Source organism: Dendropsophus ebraccatus, chromosome 9, assembly GCF_027789765.1.
Source record: "Dendropsophus ebraccatus isolate aDenEbr1 chromosome 9, aDenEbr1.pat, whole genome shotgun sequence".
Taxonomy (NCBI): Eukaryota; Metazoa; Chordata; class Amphibia; order Anura; family Hylidae; genus Dendropsophus; species Dendropsophus ebraccatus.
In genome coordinates, this window is record NC_091462.1 from 20,232,822 (window position 1) to 20,260,194 (window position 27,373).

The 27,373-nt window shown below is 45.3% G+C and overlaps 2 protein-coding genes across 3 annotated transcripts in view; one reads left to right on the plus strand and one right to left on the minus strand.

Annotated features, from left to right (window-relative positions):
- Positions 1-2,093: 2,093 nt before the first annotated feature.
- ORC4 (origin recognition complex subunit 4) lies at positions 2,094-26,107 on the minus strand. Its single transcript, XM_069982672.1, has 14 exons — positions 25,931-26,107; positions 23,315-23,390; positions 20,328-20,404; positions 17,910-18,000; positions 17,208-17,283; positions 16,273-16,358; positions 11,729-11,777; positions 10,759-10,910; positions 9,521-9,694; positions 8,429-8,515; positions 6,171-6,279; positions 5,603-5,698; positions 3,864-3,931; positions 2,094-2,329 (listed from the first exon to the last, which is right to left on the minus strand). Exons 2-14 carry the CDS (start codon positions 23,369-23,371, stop codon positions 2,147-2,149), a joined length of 1,305 nt encoding a protein of 434 aa, XP_069838773.1. The 5' UTR covers positions 23,372-23,390; positions 25,931-26,107; the 3' UTR covers positions 2,094-2,146.
- MBD5 (methyl-CpG binding domain protein 5) overlaps positions 26,074-27,373 on the plus strand; it is a 52,870-nt gene continuing 51,570 nt past the window's right edge. The window contains exon 1 of one of the 2 annotated variants that reach the window (XM_069982668.1): positions 26,074-26,454. The gene's annotated coding sequence lies outside the window, so the exon portion shown is untranslated. The remainder of the gene's footprint in view (positions 26,455-27,373) is intronic. The other variant, XM_069982669.1, reaches the window with a different exon arrangement.

A 27,373-nucleotide genomic window follows, 5' to 3' on the forward strand; every position in this document is an offset into this window, starting at 1 on the left:
CTGTTCAACCTTGCCGCACAACTGTAGTGGGAACTTTGGAATGGAGCAACCACTATGGGGCTGATAAAGATTAGAGATGAGCGAACCGGGTTCGAGTTGATCCAAACCCGAATGTTCGGTATTTGATTAGCGGGGGCTGCCGAACTTGGATAAAGCTCTAAGGTTGTCTGGAAAACATGGTTTTCAGCAGCCACCGCTAATCAAATGCCGAAAGTTCAGGTTCGGATCGACTCGAGCATGCTCCAGGTTCGCTCATCTCTAATAAAGATGGTAGAGTACACTGCTCGACTGTTTAATCAGCCATAGACATTGAGTTGAGTGGCATATAGATCACCACTAAAGCTTTGGCTGTCAAGTCATGATGGGAGTTGTAGTTTTGCAAATGCTGGAGGGCTTGAGTTTGACATCTCTGATATAGAACTGCTGCTCCCTTAGAGCAGGGGTGTGAAACGTGTGACCCCCGAACTATTGCAAAACTGCCATTCCCATCATGCCAGGACAGCCAAAGCTTTAGCTGGATAACCCCTTTAAGGAATGGATGACTTGGATTCACAATTCTAGTAATTTAAGGGGAAAAGTAACTGGATATTTATCTTCTATCCTGCCTTTTGCTAGTGGTGTCCAAAATTGTATGGATATATAGTTATGTATAGTCATGTACGCATGCAAAGACAGATTTGGAAACTGGTACTTTGGCTGCTTATAGGTGGGCTTACTATGGCCCTGGTATCGGCCTGACCAATGGTTAAAACTAACAGGCCTTCCATCATACACCCATGTGAAATTGGCCTACTATTGACTTACAAGACCACCACGAGGGTGCGAGCGTGCGTGCAGTAACTGCATCATATCACCCTTAAGTCACATGACTGATCCTGTTACACATCCCCCTTAGGAAGCATTGCACTGATAACATTTGTTGCACATAAATGTATTGGTCTTCAGTTACACACACATTATGCAGGATGACCCTCTGCTACACAACATTTGGGCAGGTGTGGGGGCTGCTAGAATTACATAGAATTATAAGTTAAGCATTCTCTCAATCAGCATGAGGTAGTGACCTGAATGGTTTTCAGTAGAGATGAGCGCAACTTGAATATGCTTTTATTACCAGTGGCTGAAGAATTTGGAGGGAGTCCTGGAAACCATGCGTACAGCCTATGGCTGTAACAAATCATCAGTCATTTAGTTACACGGTGGGTTCATGGATGGGAGGCCTATTACTATATAACCTGCGCCTCCTTGAGGAAGATTTTTAAAATGCATTGGGTAGTGATGTGGAGGGGTGCTTTCTTATTTCTGTGTGGCTTGGCACGCTGGTCAGTAGTGGTGGTCCTTATAGCTTGTGATGTGGTGTATTGGTGTTATTTTGTTATCCACCTATGTACCAGCATTGCCATACGATACTGTTTGCATGGACATATACCTGCAATAGTGGTATATATTATGGACCCTGAATTTCTGGAACTTGCCACTTTATAGGGGCACTGCACTTTTTGGAGAAAGGCAGTATGATATTGATGTATTATGTAATCAAATGCAACCCCCAGGATGAAATATTGTATTTTACTATTAAAATTTGGTATACCCCTCCACCTTATTTTTAAGTGCCTTGAGTGAATTATGTTTGGTTTTTTTTTTAGCATATATGTATTATTGGTACTCTGATGTATTTTAGGTTATTCATGCAGAAGTTCCCTTGTATGTTGATGGTAGAGCAATCCCAAATACAGATTTTCATCAGCCATTTTTGCCCAGAAAGTGCTAGAGGCTGGACAAGACTAGACTTAGGGTACGTGCACACTACGGAATCGCAACCAATGAAACCCCCCCGTCATAGACTACATTCTATGCATGGGTGGAATCCGCCGTCTGTCCAAAGAATGAACAATGCTGCACCTCCTGTTTACAAAGGGCGATGTTTGGCCACTAATCATAAATTGAGCGGCCTCATAAAAGATGCTGTCAGCCGACAAACAAGTATTTTTTCTCATAATCAGCTTATTATTAGCCCCTTTACAGGGACCAGTTATCAGGAACGATCATTTCTATAAGCACTCATTAAGATGAAGAAGCAGACATGTTGCTCTTTATACAATTTTATAAAAAAAAAAATTATTACATTAACAATTACACAATGAGTTCAGCTCAAAGAGGACATCGCCCACTGTCGTACGTCTGTCGGACAATTGGGATATTTCTGAAGGGCTTCTGATATCTGACTGTTGTCCAGGAGTAACTTCATGAGTCTGTATTCTTTCTGAGTCCGGACGGACAGACCTTCCATTGGTTTGATCAGCTCCAACTGATACAGATGTTCAAAGGCCTGAGAATAGAGAAAGAAGGGTTCAGAGAGACATGTCCGATACCGGAGATGCTGACTGACTGTACAAAACGGCACAAGAATATAGGTGTGTATGTATATCTATGTACTACACAAACACCAGTCAGACCACTGCTTTCAGAGCAAAGTGATGGGCTGTAACCTAGACAACAAGCTGTCAACAATGGGAGGAGTGAAGGTTGCTAGATGAATGTATTTATTTATATATATATATATATATATATATATATACATATATATATACATATATATATATATATATATATATACATATATATATATATATACATATATATATACACATACATACACATATTTATTTATTTCTACAAGCCCTATGATTATATCTATAGTAATTCAGTAGGGAATACCCCTTTAAGACAGACACTGAGCATATCTATAATATGATGTGGGCAGAGCCTTATTACTGTGCTGTACTTCTTGTTTTACAATAGTGAATGGGCCCTACTACACAAGGTAGGAGGAATAACACTAAAAGCAACCAATGAGATGAGTTCTGAAAGGTCAGAAGTTCTGTGGGTCACTAAAGCAGTAATTCTCCAAATTTCCTTTGCCCTGTAATAAGAATCAGGTCCCTCATCATCCACCTGTCACTAGAATAGATAGTACAAAACCAATATCTATTACAATCCGTTTAGGTTTGTTCCTGCATCCCAGAAATTTCAACGGAAGCAAATGTCGTAGTTTATACAGCACAGATTTTATTTCCAGCACAGATTGGACATGATTAATCTTTGGCCAAAACCTCAGACAAATCTGCGGCAGTAATCTCAGGGTGGTCCGCAATGGATTTTTATTTTAGGTAATCACAGCTACCCTGGTAGAGACATTTAGTGAGAACGAGAGACGCAGTTCACACAATGTCCAGCAGAGGGCAGTCATGTGCATTCCACAATGTACAACAGTATTAAAGGGGTAGTGCGGCAGTAAAGAATTATTCACAGAATAACACACATTAAAGTTATACAACTTTGTAATGTATGTTATGTCTGTGAATGGCCCCCTTCCCCGTGTCCCACCACCCCCACCCGTGTACCCGGAAGTGTGGTGCGCTATACATATGTCACATGCCGACTCATCTCCGATCTTCAGTCATTGAAGTCATCTTCGGACGGCCGGGCCGAATCCCTCCGACCATCCTGAGTGCCGGCCCCCCTCTGCCGCGTCATCAGCTGCTCAGCCGCGATGGGCTGAGCACAGTTTGGCTTACCCCTTTAATGTAAACCCGGCCTTAGTATTTCCCTTCTTATTATTATAGGCTAGATATATGTATATCCCAGGCAGGTTTATATTCTGTTATTGTACATTTACCAACCACTGCTGGAAGTTTGTTTAAAGCATCTACTACTCTTTAGTAAAGTAATTTTTTCTCACGTTGCTCCTAATCTTTCCCCCAACTAACCTCTCACTGGGTCACTTCCCTTAATGGGTGAAATGTAACTAATACAACAAGATGATATCAGGACTAATGGCAAAACTATTACTATTAACTTACCTTAAGGACGACAGGTTTTTCAAAGTTATAGACGGAATGAGCTTTTCTTTGAACAAATTTCTGAAATTCTACAGGGGAAAAAAAAAGTAATCTGTAAAATTGTACTTATTTCTTTCCCAGGTTCTTACAATCCTGAGAACATACTTGGCTTCATATTAAAGGGAATCCAGTTATAAAGAGATCTCATTTTCAGAGACCTAATATAGGATTTCTGAGTTAAAGGGTTTATCCAGGAATAGAAAAACCTCAGCTGTTTATCTCAAAACATCTCACACATTACAGCCCCCATTAACCCTTAGAGGACCCGGCCAATTTAAATTTTTGCGTTTTCGTTTTTTCCTCCTTGTGTTTAAAGGGCCATAGCACTTGCATTTTTCCACATGAGCCCTTATTTTTTGCGTCACTAATTGTACTTTGCAATGACAGGCTGAATTTTTGCATAAAGTACACTGCGAAACCAGAAAAAAATTCAAAGTGTGGTGAAAATGAAAAAAAAACAAAAAAAACGCATTTCTTTTATTTGTTTTTTTTTTTTCGTTTTTACACCATTCGCCCTGGGGTAAAACTGACTTGTTATATATGTTCCTCAAGTTGTTACGAATACAATGATATGTAACATGTATAACTTTCATTGTATCTGATGGCCGGTAAAAATTCAAGCCATTGTTAACAAAGATATGTTCCTTATAATCGCTCTATTCCCAGGCTTATAGCGCTTTTATCCTTTAGTCTATGGGGCTGTGTGAGGTGTCAGTTTTTGCGCCATGATGTGTTCTTTCTATCGGTACCTTGATTGCGCATATACGACTTTTTGATCGCTTTTTATTACAATTTTTCTGGATTTTATGCGCCCAAAAATGCACAATTTTGCACTTTGGGATTTTTTTGAGCTTAAACCATTTAACGTGCGAGATCAGGAATGTGATTAATTAATAGTTCAGGCGATTACGCACGCGGCGATACTAAATATGTTTATTTATTTGTTTATTTTTATTTATAACATGGGAAAAGGGGGGTGATTCAGACTTTTATTAGGGGAGGGGGCTTTTTACTAATAATAACACTTATTTTTACTTTTACACTCATACTAGAAGCCCTCTGGGGTTAGGGTTATTCCCCCTGGGGTTAGGGTTATTCCCCCTGGGGTTAGGGTTATTCCCCCTGGGGTTAGGGTCATCCCCCCTGGGGTTAGGGTCATCCCCCCTGGGGTTAGGGTCATCCCCCCTGGGGTTAGGGTCATCCCCCCTGGGGGACTTCTAGTATAAGTGCACTGATCTCTCATTGAGATCTGTGCTGCATAGATATGCAGCACAGATCCATGAGATAGGCACATTGATTGCTTCCGGCTGCTGCAGCTGAAAGCAATCGAGTGTCGAGACGGAATCAGCGCTGACCCCGGAAGGGGCAAGATGCGTGGATCGTTCCTCCCCACTAGACACCAGGGAACGGCTGCATTCGGTAATCAGATGCAGCTGTCAACTTTGACAGCTGCATCCGATTACTGTATTAGCGGGCACGGCAATCGGACCGTGCCCGCTAATACCCACGGTCCTGGGCTACGAGCGGCACCCGGGACCGCGGTGGTTGAGAGCACGTCCGCCACGCGGCCCCGCTCTGAACGCGGGAAGGCAGCCCTGGAGGTACAGGTACGTCCAGGGTCGCCTAAGGGTTAACAGCAAAGAAGTGGGCAAGAAAAGTCCGGGCCATACAGTATGAGCGGAGGTAATAGATGATGTTACCATTGTGAACCATCTGGAAATTGAAGGGTTCCCCAGTATAAATGTCTTGTAGGTGCTTCATGGCTATTACCAGACACATCTCCAGGACAGACAGGCCTAGGGGCAGAGGAGACAGGTTATTACCCAGTATTATTCATCTCTAATTATAAGTATATCTAGAATCAGACTCCTATGTAAAGCAGCGTTGTCTGGTACAGCGTCAGCCAATCACCGACTGATGTGATGACACATGATATAGGGCTAGACTTATGAAACTTCAATAAAGGGGTTGTCCAGGATTTAAAAAAAAAAAAAAAAAAAAACATCTGTTTTGTTCCAAAAACAGCACCACCCCTACCTTCAGGTTGTGTCTGGTATTACAACTCGGCTCTATTCACTTTAAAGAAACCGGGCTGCAATACCAAAGACGAACTGAGGGCTAGAGTGGCGCTGTTTCTGGAAGGAAGACATGTTTTTTTAAATCCTGGATAACTCCTTTAACTTTAACAACTTATTACATCCAGGATATTTCTTGTGCACAAGGCCAGGATTTTATGAGTAAAAAGAAAATGGATGTGATAAAACCTACCGTGCAGTATATTTGCTTTAGAGTCCATGGTACGGAGCCTATGGGCTTCCACAAAGTCGGCAGCGTTCAGATAAGGATGAGACACGTTGACACGACACAGGGCCAGCAGCTGTAAGGCAGATCACCAAAGTGCACAACTAATTGTAGCGTCTTATTAGAGGCATGACACACTGTGGATCTATTGTCAGGCCAAAGCCAGGGGTGTCCTATTGGTATAAATCAACGTACTACACATAAATAAAGTATGGACTAGCATTTTTTAAGCCTCAAAAGAGGTACCTCAGACAGGAGCTCGGGGGTAGGTCATTTGAAAATAATAAAGCACACTTACCTCTCTGGCTCCCGCGCTGTGCCCATATCTTACCAATCTGCCCTGCTGTTCCGGGACCTAGTGTCTTGAACGTTGCAGGCCCGTCCTAACCAATCACCGATCGCAGCAGTGTCCCACTTTAGTCGCTGTTTGTCTGGGTGGTCCTGCCACCAGAAGCAGCGGAACAGATTAGTAAGATACCAACAGCAACACGGGAGCCAGAGAGGTAAGTGTGCTTTATTATTCTCAAATTACCTACCCCCAGGTTCCTGGCCACAGTAACCCTTTAAAAAAAGAAGTATTCACTCAATGAAAACCATGTTACTGTATGAGTAATGGATTCTAACCGATGGCAGGATACCTCCTGTGATGGCACTGTCCATTTACTGATCCTATCACTTGAGCTTTTTGGACAAAGCTGTGGGGCCCTCCTTTCTCTTCCCTTCAGAGTGGTAATACTGCAGACCACTACATAGCAGACAACTGCATTTACATATATGTCAGGTGACTATAAGCAGCAGCACTCTGGAGGCAGCCTGACTTCTGGGAGATGATCATGTATGCCGCTGTCTGTCTGTACAGAGAGATATGTGACAGCCTTACATTTTACTCCAACACGAGGCCAAATGTAATGTGGAGGCAGCCTATTATAAAACAGCAGGCTGACCTATCTTTAAAGGGAATCTGTCAGCCGTAACTGGTTCCAAACTCATCTGTAGAATATGGGACATGGGGATAAGCCCTAAGGAGGTGTTACAGCCTGCTGCAATTCGGGAGCTCAGGGAAAAGTCTCTCTTAAGCTATGTTCACACATCTTTTTTAGCGTTGTTTGATAATCACAGCTTTAAATAACGCTCATTAACATTATTGACAATCGTCTTTGTAAAACAATGGCCGTTATTTTGCACATAAAGAGGCTGTGTGAACATAGCCTCAGTATGTTTCTTTTTTCCCTCCCCTTTTCTTCCACTCATAGGCTATGTTCACCCGTTGTATTTTTTTTTATCATTTTTTTTTTCCCTCACCCAAAACCAGGAATGGAGTCAAAACACAGAAACTGCACAAATCTTTTAAATATAATTTTGCCTTGTCAGTTCAACTCCTGGTTTTGGTTGAAAAAAAGACTGACAAATATGTGTGAACATAGCCTTACTTTTCTTACTATATAATAGAACAATTTTTCTATGTTCTGGATTCACAGACAGATATATGCAAGGTACCACGTGTCTCTTATCAAACTGCTATCAGGTGGTGTCAGCAGTTTGGAATGTGAACTGCAGCGTACAGATTCCTATTAAGGCTAAATTCACACAGGACGTATATGCAGCGGATTTCACACTGAGTTTGCATCGAAATCGGCTGCGGATACCTCCCCTGTTACCTCCAATGTGATTACATGTAAGTCCCGTCCCCATTAACCCCCTGCCACCAGGAAGATACGTTACCTGTTCCACTATCTGGCCGCATCTGAGGCTCCCAGAGGTCCTGCAGCGGGGCCGTGCGCCTCAGATGCGGCCGGATCGTGGAACAGGTAATTTATCATCCCGGTGGCGGGGGGGGGTTAATGGGGACGGGACTTACATATTCCCAGCGTGATGACAATCCCGCTGCGAGAATTTAATCACATTGGAAGTGAGGGGAGGTATCCGCAGCGGATTTCACTGCAAACTCACAACAAGGAAAAAAAATAATTATACTGGTTAAAAACAGATACCAGTAGCAACAGTTACACCCCCTTATAAGTCAGTGGTGACTAACACAGATGTGGACAGTGTTGTTGCACTGACAACAGTAGTCAGACAGTAGGCAGTATATTCTGTGTATTTTGTCATTTAACATATATTGCATATACAGCTCAGAGCTCTGTAATGGTATATCAAATAATGAACCGGTGCAAAAACAAAATGTTCACAGGGATCATTCTCTGTAATATAAATAATGTCCTTACCGATAACATGTGCAGAGATCGTATATCCTTGGAGGAGTTAAACTGCTTATGAAGAACATCTTCCAGCGTCTTATTTTCCAGCAGAGCCTGAGGAACACCAGGACAGGATCAGAACAATTCATTCATTGTTATAATAAAACCAGAAAGCTATTGGTATCATCATGGGTGATGAAAAAACTTACAAGGACTGCAAGCAGAGATCTTACAACTGGGAACTGATACAGAATCATATTTAATTTACATTGTGCTGAATTTAATTCAATGTAATTTGTATGAAAAGGCTTTTGTTACTATATATTGTATGAAATAATATTACCAAGCACTGCACCAGCCATGCGGTCATCATCTTGGAGTCTTCTTTTTAACGCGCCACCCTTGTCACCAGTTTGTGTTTGGTATTACAGTGCAGCTCAATTCACTTCCAAAAGAACTGAGCTGCAAACCCAAAGGGCCCGTGCACACAGAGCAAAAGAGGCAGACTCCGCTTGAAATTCTGCCTACACTCTCCGCCAAAGAATGGACATGTGTGCATGGGCCCAAGCTGAGGACAAGAGTGGTGCTATTTTTGGAAGAAAGCAGCCATGTTTTGGACAACCCCTTTTAAGATCTTAAAGGATAGTGTATTTTTTTTATATACGGACTTTAAAAAAAAATATTTTTTTCCCTACTGATTTTCTATGTGTGATGGATACGGATACAAGTGGTTAAAGCAGTTATCTAGCCTTATGGGCTTACCTCCAGCTAGACCAGCAATATTAGACTGGGGAGAGACAGCAGAGCTCATGAGAGCCCTCTCATACAGCTAATAAGCGGAGGTAAGCACCCCACCAATCTAATATTGATGATCTATCCCATGGGTCTCCAAACTGCGGCCCTCCAGCTGTTGCAAAACCACAATTCCCATCATGCCCGGACAGCTTGGATTGGATTCGGCTGTCCAGGCATGATGGAAAATGTAGTACTGCAACAGCTGGAGGTCCGCAGTTTGGAGACCCATGGTCTATCCTCACAAAATAAAAGTCCATCCCCAGGAGCAGCAAGCTGGGCTACCTGAATCCCAAGTCCAGTGTACACTGCTGTCATGTTTCTTACCTGAAGATCTGAATTCCATTTCTCAGCAAACTGAGAGTCTGGAAAGCCGGGAGCCAGAGACAGAAGATCTTTAAAGACTTCTTTGTAGTCCCAGAAGTTGAAGGAGTTCAGCAGGTGAATCTGCCTGTGGGAGAAGCGAGATTTTACCCTCTTCTCTAGGAGCTCCATGACATCCTGCAATAGAGAGAGTGCAGTCTATTACCACATCTGTAAGCTCCTGGGGTGCAGCTGCTAAGCCAGAACGTCGCTGCCTGCCAGCAATGTAACATTGCACATCCCTATGCAAACACTGCCCTTATGTCCTATCAGGAAGTATAGATGTTTAAGGGGGGAATATTTCACTCTCATGTCCCCGACTATAAAGCCAAACCCAGAGATGTGTGAAGCTGCAGAATAAATTGCTGAAACACCAATAGTCAAAAGCCCCACTTTCTAACTGCTTTGCTACATGTCCCTTCTCTGTGGAAAAGTAAGTGTCCAGGGAACCGGAGCACCAGGGAAAGAGTTTCCACAGTCCAAGGGTTCTGGTTCCCTGGATAACTCCGGTATAACTTTGTCATGGAATCAGAAGACTTAGAAAGCGTAACGTCGTCTTCTAATTAGAATGAACTGATTGCCCTATCCGACCAATTATCGTTCCGTGTAATAAAGACAACGATCAGCCGATGATTGTTGTCATCGGCTGATGGTTGATATAGGTTCTGACCTATAATTATTGGGTGTCGACTGCGCACCAATACGTGTAATAGCGGTGCGCGGTCGACGCTGACGATATGCAAAGAGGAATACATACCTATCCAGGCTGCAGGGCTCCTTTTCCTCTGTGCTTCTCCCCACACCGACAAGCCGCTGTGAAGCTAGAGCACGTGGGGCTCGGGGTGAAGTACAGAGGAAGAGGAGTCCTGCAGTCTGGATAGGTATGTATAAATTTTAAACAAGGGCTGCAAGGACATTGGTTACGATAACCCTGCAGCCCTTGTTAAACGATTATCGGGCCGTGTAAAAGGCCCAGTAAACGAGCGCCAATCTAGCAGGTATTATCGGGCCCCCACCGCCCCCTGTAATACCACCCTAATGTAATGTTTGGTCAGAGCTGCTACATTACCTCGTACAGTCTACATGTCTGGGTGACCAAAGCTTCCTCTGGAGGCATCTCAGGAGTTCATCCCACATAAAGAAGGATTTTGTATCACATATGTTCTGGTCATGTTGTATTGACACATGAGGATCACACTCACCAGTCGACATGTGAGGCCGATGACGGCCACAGGGGCCTGAGCCGACTGCGCAATGTCAAAGAGATTATACAGCAGCGTCTGGTTCTTATGATGGGCAAAGAGATCAAACTCATCCAATATGAATAACACCGGGCAGCTGCTAGTACGGTCACCTGGAAATCACAGATATATTAAGCCACAGGGTTAAAATAAAAAATAATAATAAAAAAAAAAAAAAACACATGATACTACAAGCTTACATGGATGTATAAACTCTTAGAGGGGTTGTTCACCAATTTTTTTTTCACTTTTAAATCAACTGTTTCCAGGAAGTGCCAGAAATTTGTAATTATCCAGTACTTATAAGCTGCTGTATGTCCTGCAGGAAGTGGTGTATTCTCTACAGTCTGACACAGTGCTCTCTGCTGCCACCTCTGTCCATGTCAGGAACTGTGCAGAGCAGTAGTAAGTCCCCACAGAAAACCTCTTGTGGTCTTCAAACTGGAATACACCACTTCCTGCAGGACATACAGCAGCTTACAAGTACTGGGAGACCTGAAATTTTTGAATAGAAGTAAAATTACAAATCTCTGGTACCAGTTCATTTGAAATAAAAAAAAAAAAAAAAAAAAGGGTGAACTACCCCTTTTAAGGGGCCCTGGAAATTCGACAAGATTTGGTCTCATTGGCTGGTGGTGTCCGAGTCTGATTCAGTGACTTTCCGAGAATTGTCGTGTGCCTGTATGTAAAACAAAATGTATAAATAAAATCTTTTGTTTTAAAAAACAACGCACACAACAACTTTTAACATGTCCCAAGACGTGTCAAAAGTTCTTAACAGTTGGGGTCTAAGTGTTTCTATTGTAACACATGGTAATTGTTTGCTCTGTTCTGTTATTGAGGTGTTGGCATGACAGATGACTAACGCTAAGTAATAAAACAGAAAATACTTTTCACAGGAATGTAGACGTTCTCTAGAATTCTCATTTACCTGTTTTCAACGCTTCAAGGAGGAAGGAGAGATTCTCTGCAAAGCTGCCCTGCCAAGTACAAAGCACATGAGAGTTATGTAAGAGCCATAAGCTACAGAGAAGTACGAGAACAACACGGCAGGACAGCGGAGAGTGAGCGGGAGAAAAGCGACAACATGTAAGTTATGTCTACAGGGCACATCACAGCACCAGAAGTACTCTGTACAATCAGCAGGAACTGGATTATCAAATATTCTGGATTATCAGATGGAAATAAAAAAAAATTACCTAATCCAAAAGGGTGTATAGGCCAAAGTAAAATCTTTTTTTTTTTTTTTTTTTTTTTTTTTAAGAAATTCAACAAACATTACCTTTGGGGGAAAAGAAAAAAGAAAGTTGGAACTTTCAAACACCTGATTGTCGGACTATGTAAATGGGCCTTTTTTTTTGCAGAAATCAATAGCCCAGGCGATTTTAAGAAACTTTGTAATTGGGTTTATCAGCCAAATATGCCATTATCTGCATTTAAAAACCCTTTTCCCAGGTCCCCCCCTCCCTCCTCTTTTCCATCCACTGCAAAAAATCCAGAAATTGTGACTTGTTGCATCAGACGTACCCAGTCTGTTCTATAGAGAGGGGAGAAGGGAGGAGGGAGTTAGCCGACAGCAGAGAGCAGATAACAGAGGATTACAGGCACTGAGCTAGGTGACAGCTGTAATCAGAGCTCAGAGAGGTCAGTGGTGACTGTAAGAGGAGATAGAGGGTGAGGTATTTGTAGATTAACTCTTTGTTGTCCTGTTTTGGTCTTTTATTTAGCTCTCTCCATAAGAGAACAATGAAGACAGGGGGGAGATCTTCAAAATGCTTTTTCATGCTAAAAATGCATTTTTCGGCTAATAAACCCAATTACAAAGTTTCTTAAAATCGCCTGTACTATTGATTTCTGCAAAAGAAATTTCACGACAGTGACACTTTAAACAGGTGATGTGATTGAGAAAACTTAAGAAACTGATCCCTCGCGGTGAACGTCGTAACCAGGGCCGCTTTAACCAGAGGGCACATGGTGCACGTGCACCGGGCCCACTGGTTAAAGGGGCCCACCCTGAGCAGGGCCGGCCTTTGCTCTGTGCGACCATTGCGGTCGCACAGGGCTCCGGCCACCAGCCTGCCAGGAGGGCGCCATCGGGATGGGTAAGTTAACCATCCATGGCGCCCCCTGCAGGGCGCCCCCAGACTGCTGCTGCGCTCTGTACTGTAGCTATGAGCGCTCGTAACGAGCGCTCATAGGTACAGGCAGCAGCAGCGGCACTGACAGGTCGGGAGCCATTGGCTCCCTCCCTGTCAGTCATCCTTGTGGCCGCAGGCAGTGCTTTGCCTGCGGTCACAAGAGGCCGCTCTTCCGTAGTGGTATCGGCGCTGAGTGACGTCACTCAGCGCCGACATCGCGAGAGGGGAGAGCGGCCTCTTGTGACCGCAGGCAAAGCACTGCCTGCGGTCACAAGGGTGAAGTGATGAGAAGAGGAACGCGCGGACCCAGGTGAGTATAAAGTGTTTTTTTTTTTATTTGCTATATGGGAGGGGGAAGCACAAAGGGGGGCTATATAAAGGGGGGGCAGCACACAGCGGGGGTCTATACTACTAGTGGTGCCACAGGAGGGGCCAATATACTACTGGGGGGTGCACAGGGGGGTATATATAACTGGGGGGGCGCACGGGGGGTATATATAACTGGGGGAGTGCAGAGGGGGGCTATACACAACTGGGGCGCACAGGGGATATATATACAACTGGGCGGCGCACGGGGGGTATATATAACTGGGGACGCACAGGGGGTATATATAACGGGGAGCTCACATGGGGGCTATATACTAATTTCCCAGGGGGCAATGTTCTAGAATACACTGACGTTGAGACACGTGATGGTGTCTCTGCGGTGTTTTGGTTGATCTCCCTGAGGTCAACCAGCGTCCTTTTGCATGCACTTACTAGTCATTGCTCCCACTAGCCAGAAACCTACACCAGACTGATGAGGGGCAAAAACCCCGAAACAGCTGTCTGTGGATGGATACCTTGCTGAGGTGGTTTCCTTGACTGGAGAACGCCTTTGGCTTGGTTGTTCCTTCCCGGAGGGAAGGTCTGGCTAGTTCACTGACGTCGAGACATGTGATGGTGTCTCTGCAGTGTTCTTTTGCATATTTAATTTCCCAGGGGGTAATGTTCTAGAATACACTGACGTTGAGACACGTGATGGTGTCTCTGCGGTGTTTTGGTTGATCTCCCTGAGGTCAACCAGCGTCCTTTTGCATATACTACTCGGGGGCGCACAGGGGATATATACAGTGGTACCTTGGTTTAAGAGTAACTTGGTTTAAGAGTGTTTTGGTTTAAGAGCTCACAGTTTTTCAAAATTGTGACTTGGTTTAAGAGCATTGCTTTGGTTTAAGAGCTCCCTGTACTGGGTGGGAGCGCAAGTGGGAGAGGGACATGGTCTGTATAGCGGGGTCTACAGCCCTGTACTCTGACCCAGGAAGTCTCCCTCACCTTCCAAATCATAGCAGATCCACTTCAGGCTGGGGCTTGCATCAGGGGACAGGACTGTGGAGGTAATTTCTTCATAGCTGTAACCACTCTCTCCCCAGACAGTGAGTGCTGCTATACTGTGCCCACATCTGCCCTGCTCATTCCTTCATGCTCCCTGCAGTCTCTGTCAGTCCTTGTGTGCCCCATCCTCTCCATTCCTGTACAGTAACTTATAATATCACATATTCTGCTGTTTCTGAATGTTTGTTTCATTTGTTTTACATGTTATTCAGAATAATAAATCATTATTTTTGGGGTGTGGAACCAATTGTTTGCATTTGAATGATTTCTTATGGGAAAATTTGCTTTGGTTTAAGAGTGGATTTGGATTACAAGCACGGTCCCGGAACGAATTATGCTCGTAATCCAAGGCACCACTATAATATATATATATATATATATATATATATAAAAATGGGGGGGGGGGGGTGCACAGGGGTTATATATAACTGGGAAAGCGTACTGGGGGGAGCACAGGGGATATATATACTACTGGGGGGTGCACAGGGAGACTATATACTACTGGGGGGAGCACAGGGGATATATATATACTACTGGGGAATGCACAGGGGGACTATATACTACTGGGGGAGCACAGGGGATATATATACTACTGGGGGCTGCATGGGGGGTATATATACTACTGGGGGATGCAAGGGGGGTATATATAACTGGGGGAGCACAGAGGGGGCTATATACTACTGGGAGCAGCACCTAGAGGTCTATAGTACTGGGGGAAGCACACAAGGGGTCTATATACTACTGGGGGGTTGCACAGGGGGTATATATACTACTGGGAGCAGCACCTATTGGTCTATAGTACTGGGGGCAGCACACAGGTGTCTATATACGACTGGGGGAAGCACACAGCTGTGGGGGAGCACAGAGGGGTGTAACTACTATATAGGGGTACATAGGGGGGTAACTACTATATAGGGGTACAGGGGACCTTACTACTGTATGTGTTGGAGCCTAAAATGTTTCTCTGGCAGATTCTGGAGAGAAGATTCACAGCCAGGAGAAGACTTCATGGTGGCCCATGCTGGATGGAGTGAAAGAAAAGGTGAAAGACTCTGATCCGAGAAGATGCCCCCTGTGAGTAAATTGATGTAACTGTTAAAGGGCTGTAGTGATAGTGGTCATGGTGTGGCGGTATTATATAATGGTATCATTGGTGATATGGTTATGAGGTAACTACCGTATGTATTGGGGCTCTTAATACAATGTGGGGACATTTTCAGGGGATCCTACTGTGTGTGGAGCTCCGATTCTGATAACGCTGGGTTGGGGGGGGCCCACTCTTGAGGCCTGTGCACTGGGCCAACCAATGTATTGAAAACGGCCCTGGTCGTAACCAAAATAAAAATAAACACCAGAGCAGGAGGGTTTTTTTGAGTCACATCCTCTCTTATTTAAAATATTTTTTTAAATATATTTATTCCTTCTCTGCAGTAGAGCATGCAACATACCTCTTTCGTATTCAATGACCCATCATCATCATCATCTGTCTAGGTGCAGTATTACTATGCACTGTACACAACTAAATTGTAAAAAGTTTTCATTTTATAGCCTCGGGTGCCGTGATCTACTTTCTTGCTATGACCCCAGTTCCTGAGATATAGGGGTTTTACTATCTAAACCTTTCATTGATTTGTCACATGGGCAGCAACAAAACGTGTAAATGATAGGCTAAGGAATACTGTTGAGATCTCTTGAAATGTTTGGGTTCAGCAATGTCATCCAAGCCTGAATGCTCAACATTTGATTCCCCACAGTAGCAGAAGTTGGATGCAGCCCTGGGGATGCAGGAAAACAGGGATATAGCCATAGGCCATAGGCTGTATCCGTGTTTTCCAGGACTTCCAAGGGTTGAATCTAACTTCAGCAGCAGCCGGTAATCAAACACCACACACTCAGGTTCGGGTGCAAGTTTGCTCAACTCTACTGCTGATCTCTATGATACCAGATAATACAAGGTACTCACAAATACTCTGTCCCCAACCACATTTTCCAGGTTTAGCTGTCGAGTGATTTCCCGCAAAGCAATCTTGTCATTAGTTTGCAAAAGACCTAAAAAAATAAATAAATAAAAGAATGGAACACATTTATATGGCTGCCATTATCTAGACATCTAATCTCAGCATAAAAAGTAAAGGACAATAGATAATGACTAACAGAGTTGTAAGAAAACTGCGCCATCACCACAACTTTAAAGTGTCACTGTCGTTTTATTTTCTTTTTGGGCAGAAATCAATAGTACGGGCGATTTTATGAAACTTTGTAAATGGGTTTATTAGCCGGAAAATGCATTTTCATAATGAAAAAGCAGTTTGAAGCTCTCCCCCCTGTCTTCATGGTTTCCTACGGAGAGGGGAGGGGTATGAGGCTTCAAAACAGGACAACAAAGAGTGAAGTTACAGCTACGGCTCCAGGCTATCTCCTCTGAAGTCAGCAGTGACCTCTCTGACCTTTGAATACCGGCTTTCATACAGCTCCCACTGTGTAATCCTTTGTTCTCTGCTGCCGACTAATATCCCTCCTCCCCTCTCAATAGAACAGACAGGGCCCGACTGATGGAAAAGAGTTGAGATTTCCCGATAATGAGCAGTGGATGAGAGAGAGGAGGGAGGGGGGGACCTGCGGAAAGTCTTTTTGAATGCAGATAATGGCATATTTGTCTAATAAACCCAAATACAAAGTTTCTCAAAAATCGCCTGTACTATTGATTTCTGCAAAAAAAAAAAAAAAAAAAAAATGAAAGGACAGTGAAACTTTAATGTTTTCCACTGCAGCCGACACAAACCAGAGTAAAGGCACAATCTGACCCGCTTTGTGTAGCACTAACGTATACGGGAGCAGAGTAATTTTTTTTAATGCCTCAACAGTGCATCATGGAAACAAGCTCATCCCTGTACTTACCATTCAGCTGGACCTGCAATGCGTTCTCCTTTATTTCTTTGACGGCTAATATTTCTTCTAGGGCATCATGTAGCAGCTAAAAGACACAACACAATAACAAGTAAACGTAAGGGGATCTTCATGCTATGTTTTACAAGGTTGAGACATGACAGTAAAACCACTGACAGGTTGTTCAAGTTGTTGCTGGAAGAAGGAAAAATGGGCAAGTGGTAGGAGATCTTTAGCCTTGTGGGATTTTCTCCTATGTAGTGGTCAATGCCGACCAAAAGTGGTGCAAGGAAGGACAACCGGAGAACTGGTGACAGTGTCAGGGGTATACATGGGAGGAGAGGGCTATCCCTACTGGTCTGATTACATAAGTTACTGCTGTAGAGTAAATTGCTGAAAAAGTTCACAAAGATGTGAGAATCCACAGGTATGGCAGTTCTCTGTGTATGAGCACATGTAGGGGAGTACAGAGAAAAGAATCACATGGTCCATGTATATATATATATATGTGTGTGTGTGTGTGTGTGTGTGTGTGTGTGTGTATATATATTATATATATATATATATATATATATATATATATATATATATATATATATATAATATATATACACACACACACACACACACACACACACACACACACGTAATATATGTGAGGGCACACAAAAACCACAGTAGTAAGCTGGCAGCGGAGATGATAAGGAATCTCACCATGCTCTTCCCCGATCCCCGGGGACCGATGATCAGCGCGGAGTTACTCTCCCCATGAATCACTGTTCTCTTCAGAAGCTCCACTAAGTGCCTGAAATTATAATAACAAAGGACGAGCAGCTCAGTCTGAAAATAGCACAAAGTGAAGAGAAGCTGAGCGGAGGCAGTCATCAGAGGAGCGGCTTCTGTCTGACTTCTGACAGCCGCCGAGTGCCAGCCGAGCAGCTGCTTGACTCATGTTGGAGCTCACAACAAAGCGGCAATGAGGTTGAAGAGTCCTGTGCGAGGCAGCGTTACAGGCTCCCAATGAGAAGGCGTCCTTCACTAAAGGAAAAGGATTTGTTTTTCACACAGTTGAGAGATGAGAATTAGAAAGGAAACGGTCAACGCAACTCAAATACGGAGATGATGGGGGAGCGCTAAGAGCTAAAAACACAATAACACTTTTAGCAGTCACCTAGTGAAGTACCATATCACTTCTGCTGAGAGTGGGCAGTATAAGGAGGAGGTCAATGTATTCTCTGAATATCCATACACCACTAATGCTGCTTACAGAGCAACATACAAGCACAGCGCTGAGCTCCGCTGTCGGTTCATGGTAGGTCTCACAGGGGGTCTTAGGGCCCTGCTGGGTAATGTATGCTGCTTCTCAAATCGTCGGTTGCCGCCGCGCACCGCTATTCCACCGTAGCGATGCGCGGTGGGGGACCGATGATTTTAGGTCTGGCCCCAAATAAACGATCATCAGCTGATCGTTCTCTCTATTCCACCGAGCGATAATCGGCCAAATCGGGCCGATTCTGCCGATTATCGCTCCTGTGGAATAGGCCCCTAAGCCTAGACCAGACCTCCATCAATCAAAACATCTGACAAGACGACGACATCTGGCGTTTTTAAGAGATTTAAAGAGACAGGTACCCTTCAACAATCACCAATCTGCTCTTCCTTCCAAAAACGCATGTGGTGCAAACAGCCCACAGTCTGCAGTCAGCAGGGGGAGTCTGGAATATTATATTATGTTCTCAGATCCAGAAGGAAGGAAAATGTAATATACTTCAAAAATGCTATATAGAATAAGTCACTGCTGCAGGCCCTGTCTGGCTGTAGTATTCATGTGGTACTATAACAAAAAGTTGTAGCCAGCAAGATGGAAATAAGCGCAGATAAAGGAGTCATAAAACAATAAAGCTTAAAAAACTAAATATGTTTCATTAGTTCAGTATAAAAAGTCAATATTGATAACACAACCATGAGGTGTGCAGCAAGGTGAGCGTCCGAACCTCTATTTATGGGACGATTATCGTTCGAAAAATCGTTAGATCGTTTGGATTTAAACGATAATAGTTTCGTGTAATAGCGAACAATGATTAAACGACCAACGAGAAATCGTTGGTCGTTTGATAGAATTCGTACCTATTTTTATCGTTTGATCATCGCAAATCATTCGGTGTAATAAGAAGTCATAGCTGAAACATACGAAATAGCGATGACAAAATAACCACAAGAACTATCATAAGTAACAATCATCGTTCTGTGTAATTGGCCGAACGATTTCGGGTCGTTTGCCATAGCGATTGTTTGAGATTGTTTATCGTTAAAAGAAAAAATCACTTGGAATAATAGTACCCTAAGGGTCCATTTACACAGACAGATTATCTGCCAAACATTTGAAGCTAAAGCCAGAAATGGATTCTGAAAGAGGAGAAATCTCAGGCTTTCCTTTATGACCTGATCTCTGTTTATAGTCTGTTCCTGGCTTTGGCTTCAAATCTTTGGCAGATAATCTGTCAGATAATCTTTCTGTGTAAATGGACCCCAAGTCTGTGTGTTCATTATGAACTTTATTCATGAGCATGAAGCTATTGTTGGGAGGACAGCCTCCCAGGGATATTCCTGAAGGTCTTCAGAACAATCCTACAGATCAGGAGATTTAGGGCCCTATTCTACCGGACGATTATCGTTCGCATAATCGTTAACGATAACGATCTCAAACGACCACTATTGCCAAAGACCTGAAAACGTTTACTCATTTCCATGGAACGATAATCGTTACTTATGATCATAGTTGAGATCGTTTTTTCTTCGCTATTGCGTTTGTATCTACTGCAAACGACCGAATGACGTCTTATTCAATGCGAACGATTTGCGAACGTTTTGCGAACGAGCAACGAAAAAAATAGGTCCAGGTCTTATAAAGTGATCAACGATTTCTCGTTCGGACGTTAATCGTTAACTGCATTTCAACCGAACGATTATCGTTTAGATTCGAACGATTTAACGATAATCTGAACAATAATCGTCCGGTGGAATAGGGCCCTTAGTCATTTCCTTTTATCAACACAGTGTAAATCTGCCATTGTGATGTATAATATAATTGGTGGCGTCTGGCACTAGCCATCCCTTATAAACGGCACTTACTTGTGCTGAGCCTCCACCCCACATCGCTTGCCAGGTTGGCCTTGCTGCAGGAGTCTCTGACGAAGCTGGGCTTGTAGCTATAAGTGTATAAGAGAGATACATTACAATGTGGAATAAAAAACTAACCCCACAGCTCGTAGAAACAGATTTTTGTCCACAATCACTGTTACTTGTATTTGAAGTGTATGTAGCTTGAAGTAACAATCTTCCGTTTATATGGACAGAAAAAAGGCTTCATGCACACTATGCACTAAGGGTCCTCTTACACGGCCCGATATGGGGACATGCAAGGATGCCAATCAGCGATATTGGTGCTTGTTTGCAGTGCTTTCAGATAGCACGATCAGATAATCTGGAAGGACGCACAAACGATCACGGCATCATTTGTGCGGCCATTTAAATGGACTGCTGTCGGCTGCACGTTTCCTGTATACACAGAGAGAAGTGCGGGAAATAGCGATATATTTTAGTGCATCCCACAAAATGCAATCAGCTGAGGATCATAGTTTTCCTGCTCCTCGGCAAATCGCTGTCACTTTTACATAGGTCGGTTACCGGGCAAATGAGCATTTCTAGCAACACTACTTGCCAATAAATTTGCCCATGTAAAAGGCCCCTAAGACTATGTACTAAGACAAGTATGTCAGCTCTGAGCTTGTGTAGATTTCTGCGAGGACACACAGGTAAGATTTATGTAGAAGCGTGTGTCTTAAAGGAGAAGTCTGGCGAAAATTTTTTATTAAAGGACAACTCCCACAAAAATTTTTTTTTGCTCATTTAACACACATTACAAAGTTATATAACTTTGTAATGTGGTTAAATACCCGGCCTGGCCCCCTTCCCCCACTTTCGGACCCCCGACCCCCCACCCCGGAAGTTAAGGAATGTATACATTACCTATTACGATCGTCACGGTCCTCTTCTCCGGGGCGGCATCTGGTGACGACGACGTCAGAGCCGAGGGGCGGTCCGGGTCTTCTTCCTCCTCAGCGTCTTCATGCAAAGTGAGTGAATGGGGATGAAAAGGCTGCTGGTGCACATGCGCACCAGCAGCCTTTTCATTGGCTGGAGCGCATCACATGGCTTCCAGCTTGCTCAGCCCTGATTGGCTGAGCTTGCTGGAAGCCATGTGATGCGCTCCAGCCAATGAAAAGGCTGCCGATGCGCAAGCGCACTGGCAGCCTTTTCCATCCCCTGGACCCGGAAGTCGGAGACATCGCTGGATGGCGGACGGCGGCGACGGAGAGGCGGACGGCGGGCGAATCGAGTGGCGATCGTCACCGGAGAGATGGTGAGTATGGTGTCTGTGTGTGTCTGTGTTTTTTGTTTTTTTTTGGGGTCCCGCGGGAGTTGTCCTTTAAAGTATTGTATTGCCCCCCAAAAGTTATACAAATCACCAATATACACTTATCATGGGAAATGCTTATAAAGTGCTTTATTCCAAGCACTTACTACTGCACCAAGGCTTCACTTCCTGGATAACATGGTGATGTCACTTCCTGGATAACATGGCGATGTCACTTCCTGATAACATGGTGATGTCACTTCCTGGATAAAATGGTGATGTCACGACCTGACTCCTAGAGCTGTGCGGGCTGTGGCTGCTGGAGAGGATTATGGCAGGGGGACACTGAGGGACACAGGGCACTGGAGGGACACTGAGCATCCCTCTGCCATCATCCTCTCCAGCAGCCACAGCCCGCACAGCTTTGGGAGTCGGGTCGTGACATCACCATGTTATCCAGGAAGTGACATCACCATGTTATCCAGGAAGTGACATCACCATGTTATCCAGGAAGTGAAGCCTTGATGCAGTAGTAAGAGCAGGAAAAAAGCACTTTATAAGCATTTCCCGTAATAAGTGTATATTGGTGATTTGTATAACTTTTGGGGGGTAATACAATACTTTAATAAAAATTTTCAATGGGCTTCTCCATTAATAAAATACACCCTTATCAAAGGGTGTAAAAGTTAGACTGATGCAAACTGCCCACAGGAACCAATCACAGCTCAGCTTTCCTTTCAGCACTGCCTAAAGCTGAGCTGTGATTGGTTGCTGTGGGTAGTTTGCACCAGTCTAAATTTTACACCCTTTGATAAATCTCCCCCAAAGACTTTAGCCAGGCTTCAAAAAAAAGTGTCATATTTCCATTTCTCCCTGTTGGCTCTCAGGATATCAGCTGACTCTCATAAGACACTAGTGAATATGCACACAGCAGAGACAGGTATACCTCATGCAGTTATCAATGTATAGACTCACCTACTGTATCACTGCTCTCCCAGTCTCTATTACACAGAGTGATAATCTTGCTGATCAGGCCGATTTGGCAGATTATCGCTCCAAGTAATAAAGAAAACAATCAGATGAAGAATTGATCATCGGCCGATCGTTTTCCTTTTAACCTGCTTAAAAATCATTGAGCGCCACACGCAGCGTTGCACAGCGGACGGCTCTTGACTGTGTAAAAATAATAAAGTTCATACTTACTTTCCCCCATTGTCCTGCAGCCCTTTGGCCGTGTTCCCCACTCACCGCTGACGCTTCAGTCTCAGTCTCTTCAGTAACGGCCGCTCAGCCAATCACTGGTTGCAACGTAGTCCTGCCTCGGCCAGTGATTGGCTGAGCGGCAGTCACTGAAGAGACGGGGCCAGAAGGTTCAGCGGTGAGCAGGGAACACAGGAAGAGGGCTGCAGGACAACAGGGAGAAAAGTCTTTATTATTAGATACAGCAGATGGGGGGGGGGGGGGTCAGGCCGTCCAATACGGCCCTTACAGAGGACAAACATTCTATTTTTAGCAGTACTGTGTACATAAGAGATGAGAGTACAAGTGATGGGAGAGGAAGGACAGCAATCTGTGGTTCACAGGAAGTCAGCCAAGAATACAGCACTTCCTGTTACACAGATGCAGCTGAGCTGGGATGAAACAAATGACACCGCAGGAATGCTTAACATTGTATAAGCTTCTTCAAATGGATACGTCTTACCTGAGAGATGCATTCTCCTATAGGGAGGCTCTTCTCCTTACTTTTTCTTTTGCTCATGATATAATTGCTCAATGCACTAAACAGGGGGAAATAAAACAGAACAGTTACTAGCAATAATTATTAAAGGGGTATTCAGCTAAAACATAACTTTTCATATGTTGCTGCCCATGGTGAGGCTAACAATTCCTTCTACACATTGGGAGAGATTTATCAAACATGATGTAAAGTGAAACTGGCCCAGTTGCCCCTAGCAACCAATCAGATTCCACCTTTCATTTTCCAAAGAGTCTGTGAGGAATGATAGGTGGAATCTGATTGGTTGCTAGGGGCAACTAAGCCAGTTTCACTTTACACCATGTTTGATAAATCTCCTCCATTATCTATTCAGTCTCCTTTCCCCAGTTCTGAGCTGCTGCTGAAGACAAAGCTTTGTGTGAGATGATCTCTCCGTCTCCCCCTCCTCCCCCGACGCCTGTTGTAAACATGTCTCCGGCATGCATTATCTGCAACTTTTTAATGCTGGGAGGGTTAATCCTAGGTCAAGTTGCTAATAAACTCTGTGAACTGTGATTACCAATCCCAGCATTAGCGTTGTTACAAAGTTGCATATACAGCCTGCCAGGGACTTGTTTACAACAGATGTTTTGGAAGGGAGGGGGAGACAGAGAGAAAAGGTCACACAAGCAGATTTCTTTGTCAAAGCACAAAGCAACAGGATCAGAACCGGGGGAAGGAGACTGAATAGATAATAACAAGTATGGACGGAGTTGTTAGCTTTACCATGGGCAGCAACAAATGAAAAGTTATCTTTGAGAGAAATACACCTTTAAGGCCAGCATAACATAGGACTCCAGCAGCAGACAGTCAGACTTTCATAAGGGAGTACAGAGGAGAATTCAGGTAATAAGGTAATAACACAGGAGGATAATGCTGTATAGCTGTCCCCATCCACGCTTCTATTTCTGCTCCATTATAGGAAAAGAGAAATGAGAATGACGGCCACACCAGATCCGTCCCATGATGGATACCAAGTGCACGACTCCATCCCTGGATCACTGTCCTGTCTCCAGTCACCTGGCCCCCTGCTGGGCAATTTTATCAGGCTGTGCGGCTCTCCCTCCATGCGGCTCTCCCTTCATCCCTTCGTGTATCACACTCCCAGCAACGGGGTAGTGATCCAGTGATCTATTCCAATTGTGAGGAATGATTTATTTCCATGTAATATGAGACCCCTGGCACCCACTCCATAGGGGGGTTACACAGCGCTGGATTACTATGGTGGGAGTACAGACAGATCTTTGCCTTTATTTAGGGGTTATCCTAAGATTACAGGGAAGCATCTAACCTGCTGATCTCCCTATAGCACACGGGGCGCTGAGGATGGAGGGAAGTTTCTTACCTTCATCCTCGATGCCATTTTTAGGATAATAGAAGTTTATTCCCTATGCTAATAAGGCATTTTGGTGCACTGGGGGCGGGACTACCATTTCCAGTGCACCAATTGGGCGGTGTCCTGCTATTAGGAGGTGGATTGGTGCACTTAGAGTGGTAGTCCCGCCCCCAGTGCACCAAACCACCTCATCTGCATATCTAATAATTTAAAAGTTCCCAGAAATAGTGCAGAGGATCAGATTGGTTACAGCCCAAACCCTTGGTTCCTTACTGACATTGTGGAGAAGTGATGACACGTACAGATCCCACGTGTGCACCAGTGCGTCTCTCTTTCTAGCCGTCAATCAAATCAGACTCCTTCGCTTCACTAATGTCTATGAAACAAAGGAGTCGGGAGACCCAGTGCGATCGGCAGCTTTGGACGTGTCTGAGCACAACGTAAGAGACAGTAATGCTTTAAAGGGGTTGTTGACCCCCAAAATATTTCTTTTAAATCAACTGATGCCAGAAAGTTATATAGATTTGTAATTTACTTCTATTAAAAAATCTTCAGTCTTCCAGTATGTATCAGCTGCTGTATGTCCTGCAGGAAGTGGTGTATTCTTTCCAGTCTGACACAGAGCTCTCTGCTGCCACCTCTGTCCATGTCAGGAACTGTCCAGAGCAGCAGCAAATCCCCATAGAAAACCTCTCCTGCTCTCCAGACTGGATAGAATAAACCACTTACTGCAGGACATACAGCAGCTGATAAGTAATGAGATTTTTATAGAAGATGAAGAATTTTTTTTTACTGAACTACCCCTTTAAAGTATTGTATGTACTATCACAGGCAGAATATGGACTCTGCTTTCCTCTCCTGTTAGACAGTACTGAGACCCCCACCGATCAATAGCTATAGCTGACGCCTCAGGCCTTAAAGGGGTTGTCCAGCGAAAATCTTTTTCTTTTAAATCAACTGGTGTCAGAAAGTTATATAGATTTGTAATTTACTTCTATTAAAAAATCTCAAGTCTTCCCCAACTTATCAGCTACTGTAGGTCCTGCAGAAAATGTTTTATTTTCAGTCTGACCCCGGTGTCTCTCCAGTAATTGTGAAACTACAGCTCCCAGCATGCCCTGCAGGACACGCTGAGAGTTGTTCTTCAATAGAGTCATTGCCCACTAACAAATAAAGCTTCAAATTCAAAATCAGAAGCCCCTCAGTCCCTGGCGCCCGGCTCTCACCTCACACCGCTGCCGCCCTGTCAGATTCTCAGAAGCTCCCGCCGCTCTGCTGCAACCACGTGATCACAACTCGTTCCGACTCCGCCCCCTACACCTGTCACCTTGGAGACAGTCATAGGACTATTTCCGGTATGGCGTCACTTCCGGGATCTCTTCGGCGCAGTGCTCTGTGGGTCCCCGCCTCCCCCGCCTTGGCCCGGACATGCGCAGTTGGAAAACTCCCATCTTTCTCCAAAGGAGCCAGGGAAGCAGGAGCTGCCCGGGGAGCCGGAGCGGGGGCGCCGAGGGGTGTCGTGCTCAGTGCAGGGGTGCGAGTGCAAGGGGGACCGCTGCCCTCCGCCTCCCAGCTAGATGCGGGTCGGGCTGACCCGGGGGGGAGGGGGGAGTGCTCACCGGGCCTGGGCCGCACACTGAGAGGGACAGGGGCCCCCCGGATCCCACCTCAGGAGCCGCTCTATCCGCCTGTGTGCTGCTCCGCCCGGGACTGTGCTGGAGGAGGCCGGAGGCGACACTACACGCGCGGGGTAAGTGGGGGAACGGCTGTGGGCTCTGGTACATGAGGGGGCACAGTGCTGGGGGGCTGGCAGGGGGCCTGGGGGGCGCCCGGGAAGTGACAGGTCAGAAGGGAATGGAGTGGTGACATGGGAGGGCAAGTGGGGGCTCAGGAGGGGCGACAGCTCATGTGTGAGGGGTGCTGAACGGGTGACGGGGCGTGTGAGGGGTGCTGAGCGGGTGACGGGGCGTGTGAGGGGTGCTGAGCGGGTGACGGGGCGTGTGAGGGGTGCTGAGCGGGTGACGGGGCGTGTGAGGGGTGCTGAGCGGGTGACGGGCGTGTGAGGGGTGCTGAGCGGGTGACGGGGCGTGTGAGGGGTGCTGAGCGGGTGACGGGGCGTGTGAGGGGTGCTGAGCGGGTGACGGGGCGTGTGAGGGGTGCTGAGCGGGTGACGGGGCGTGTGAGGGGTGCTGAGTGGGTGACGGGCGGGTGACGGGGCGTGTGAGGGGTGCTGAGCGGGTGACGGGGTGCTGAGCGGGTGACGGGGCGTGTGAGGGGTGCTGAGCGGGTGATGGGGCGTGTGTGGGGCGCTAATGGGGTGACAGCTAGTGTGAGAGGTGCTGAGCAGGTGATAGGGCGTGTGTGGGGTGGTGACGGGCCATGTGAGGGGTGCTGAGCGGGTGACGGGGCGTGTGAGGGGTGCTGATGGGGTGACAGCTAGTTTGAGGGGTGCTGATGGGGTGACAGCTAGTGTAAGAGGTGCTGATGGGGTGACGGGGCATGGACCAGATGGGGTGACGGGGCATGGACCAGATGGGGTGACGGGGCATGGACCAGATGGGGTGACGGGGCATGGACCAGATGGGGTGACGGGGCATGGACCAGATGGGGTGACGGGGCATGGACCAGATGGGGTGACGGGGCATGGACCAGATGGGGTGACGGGGCAT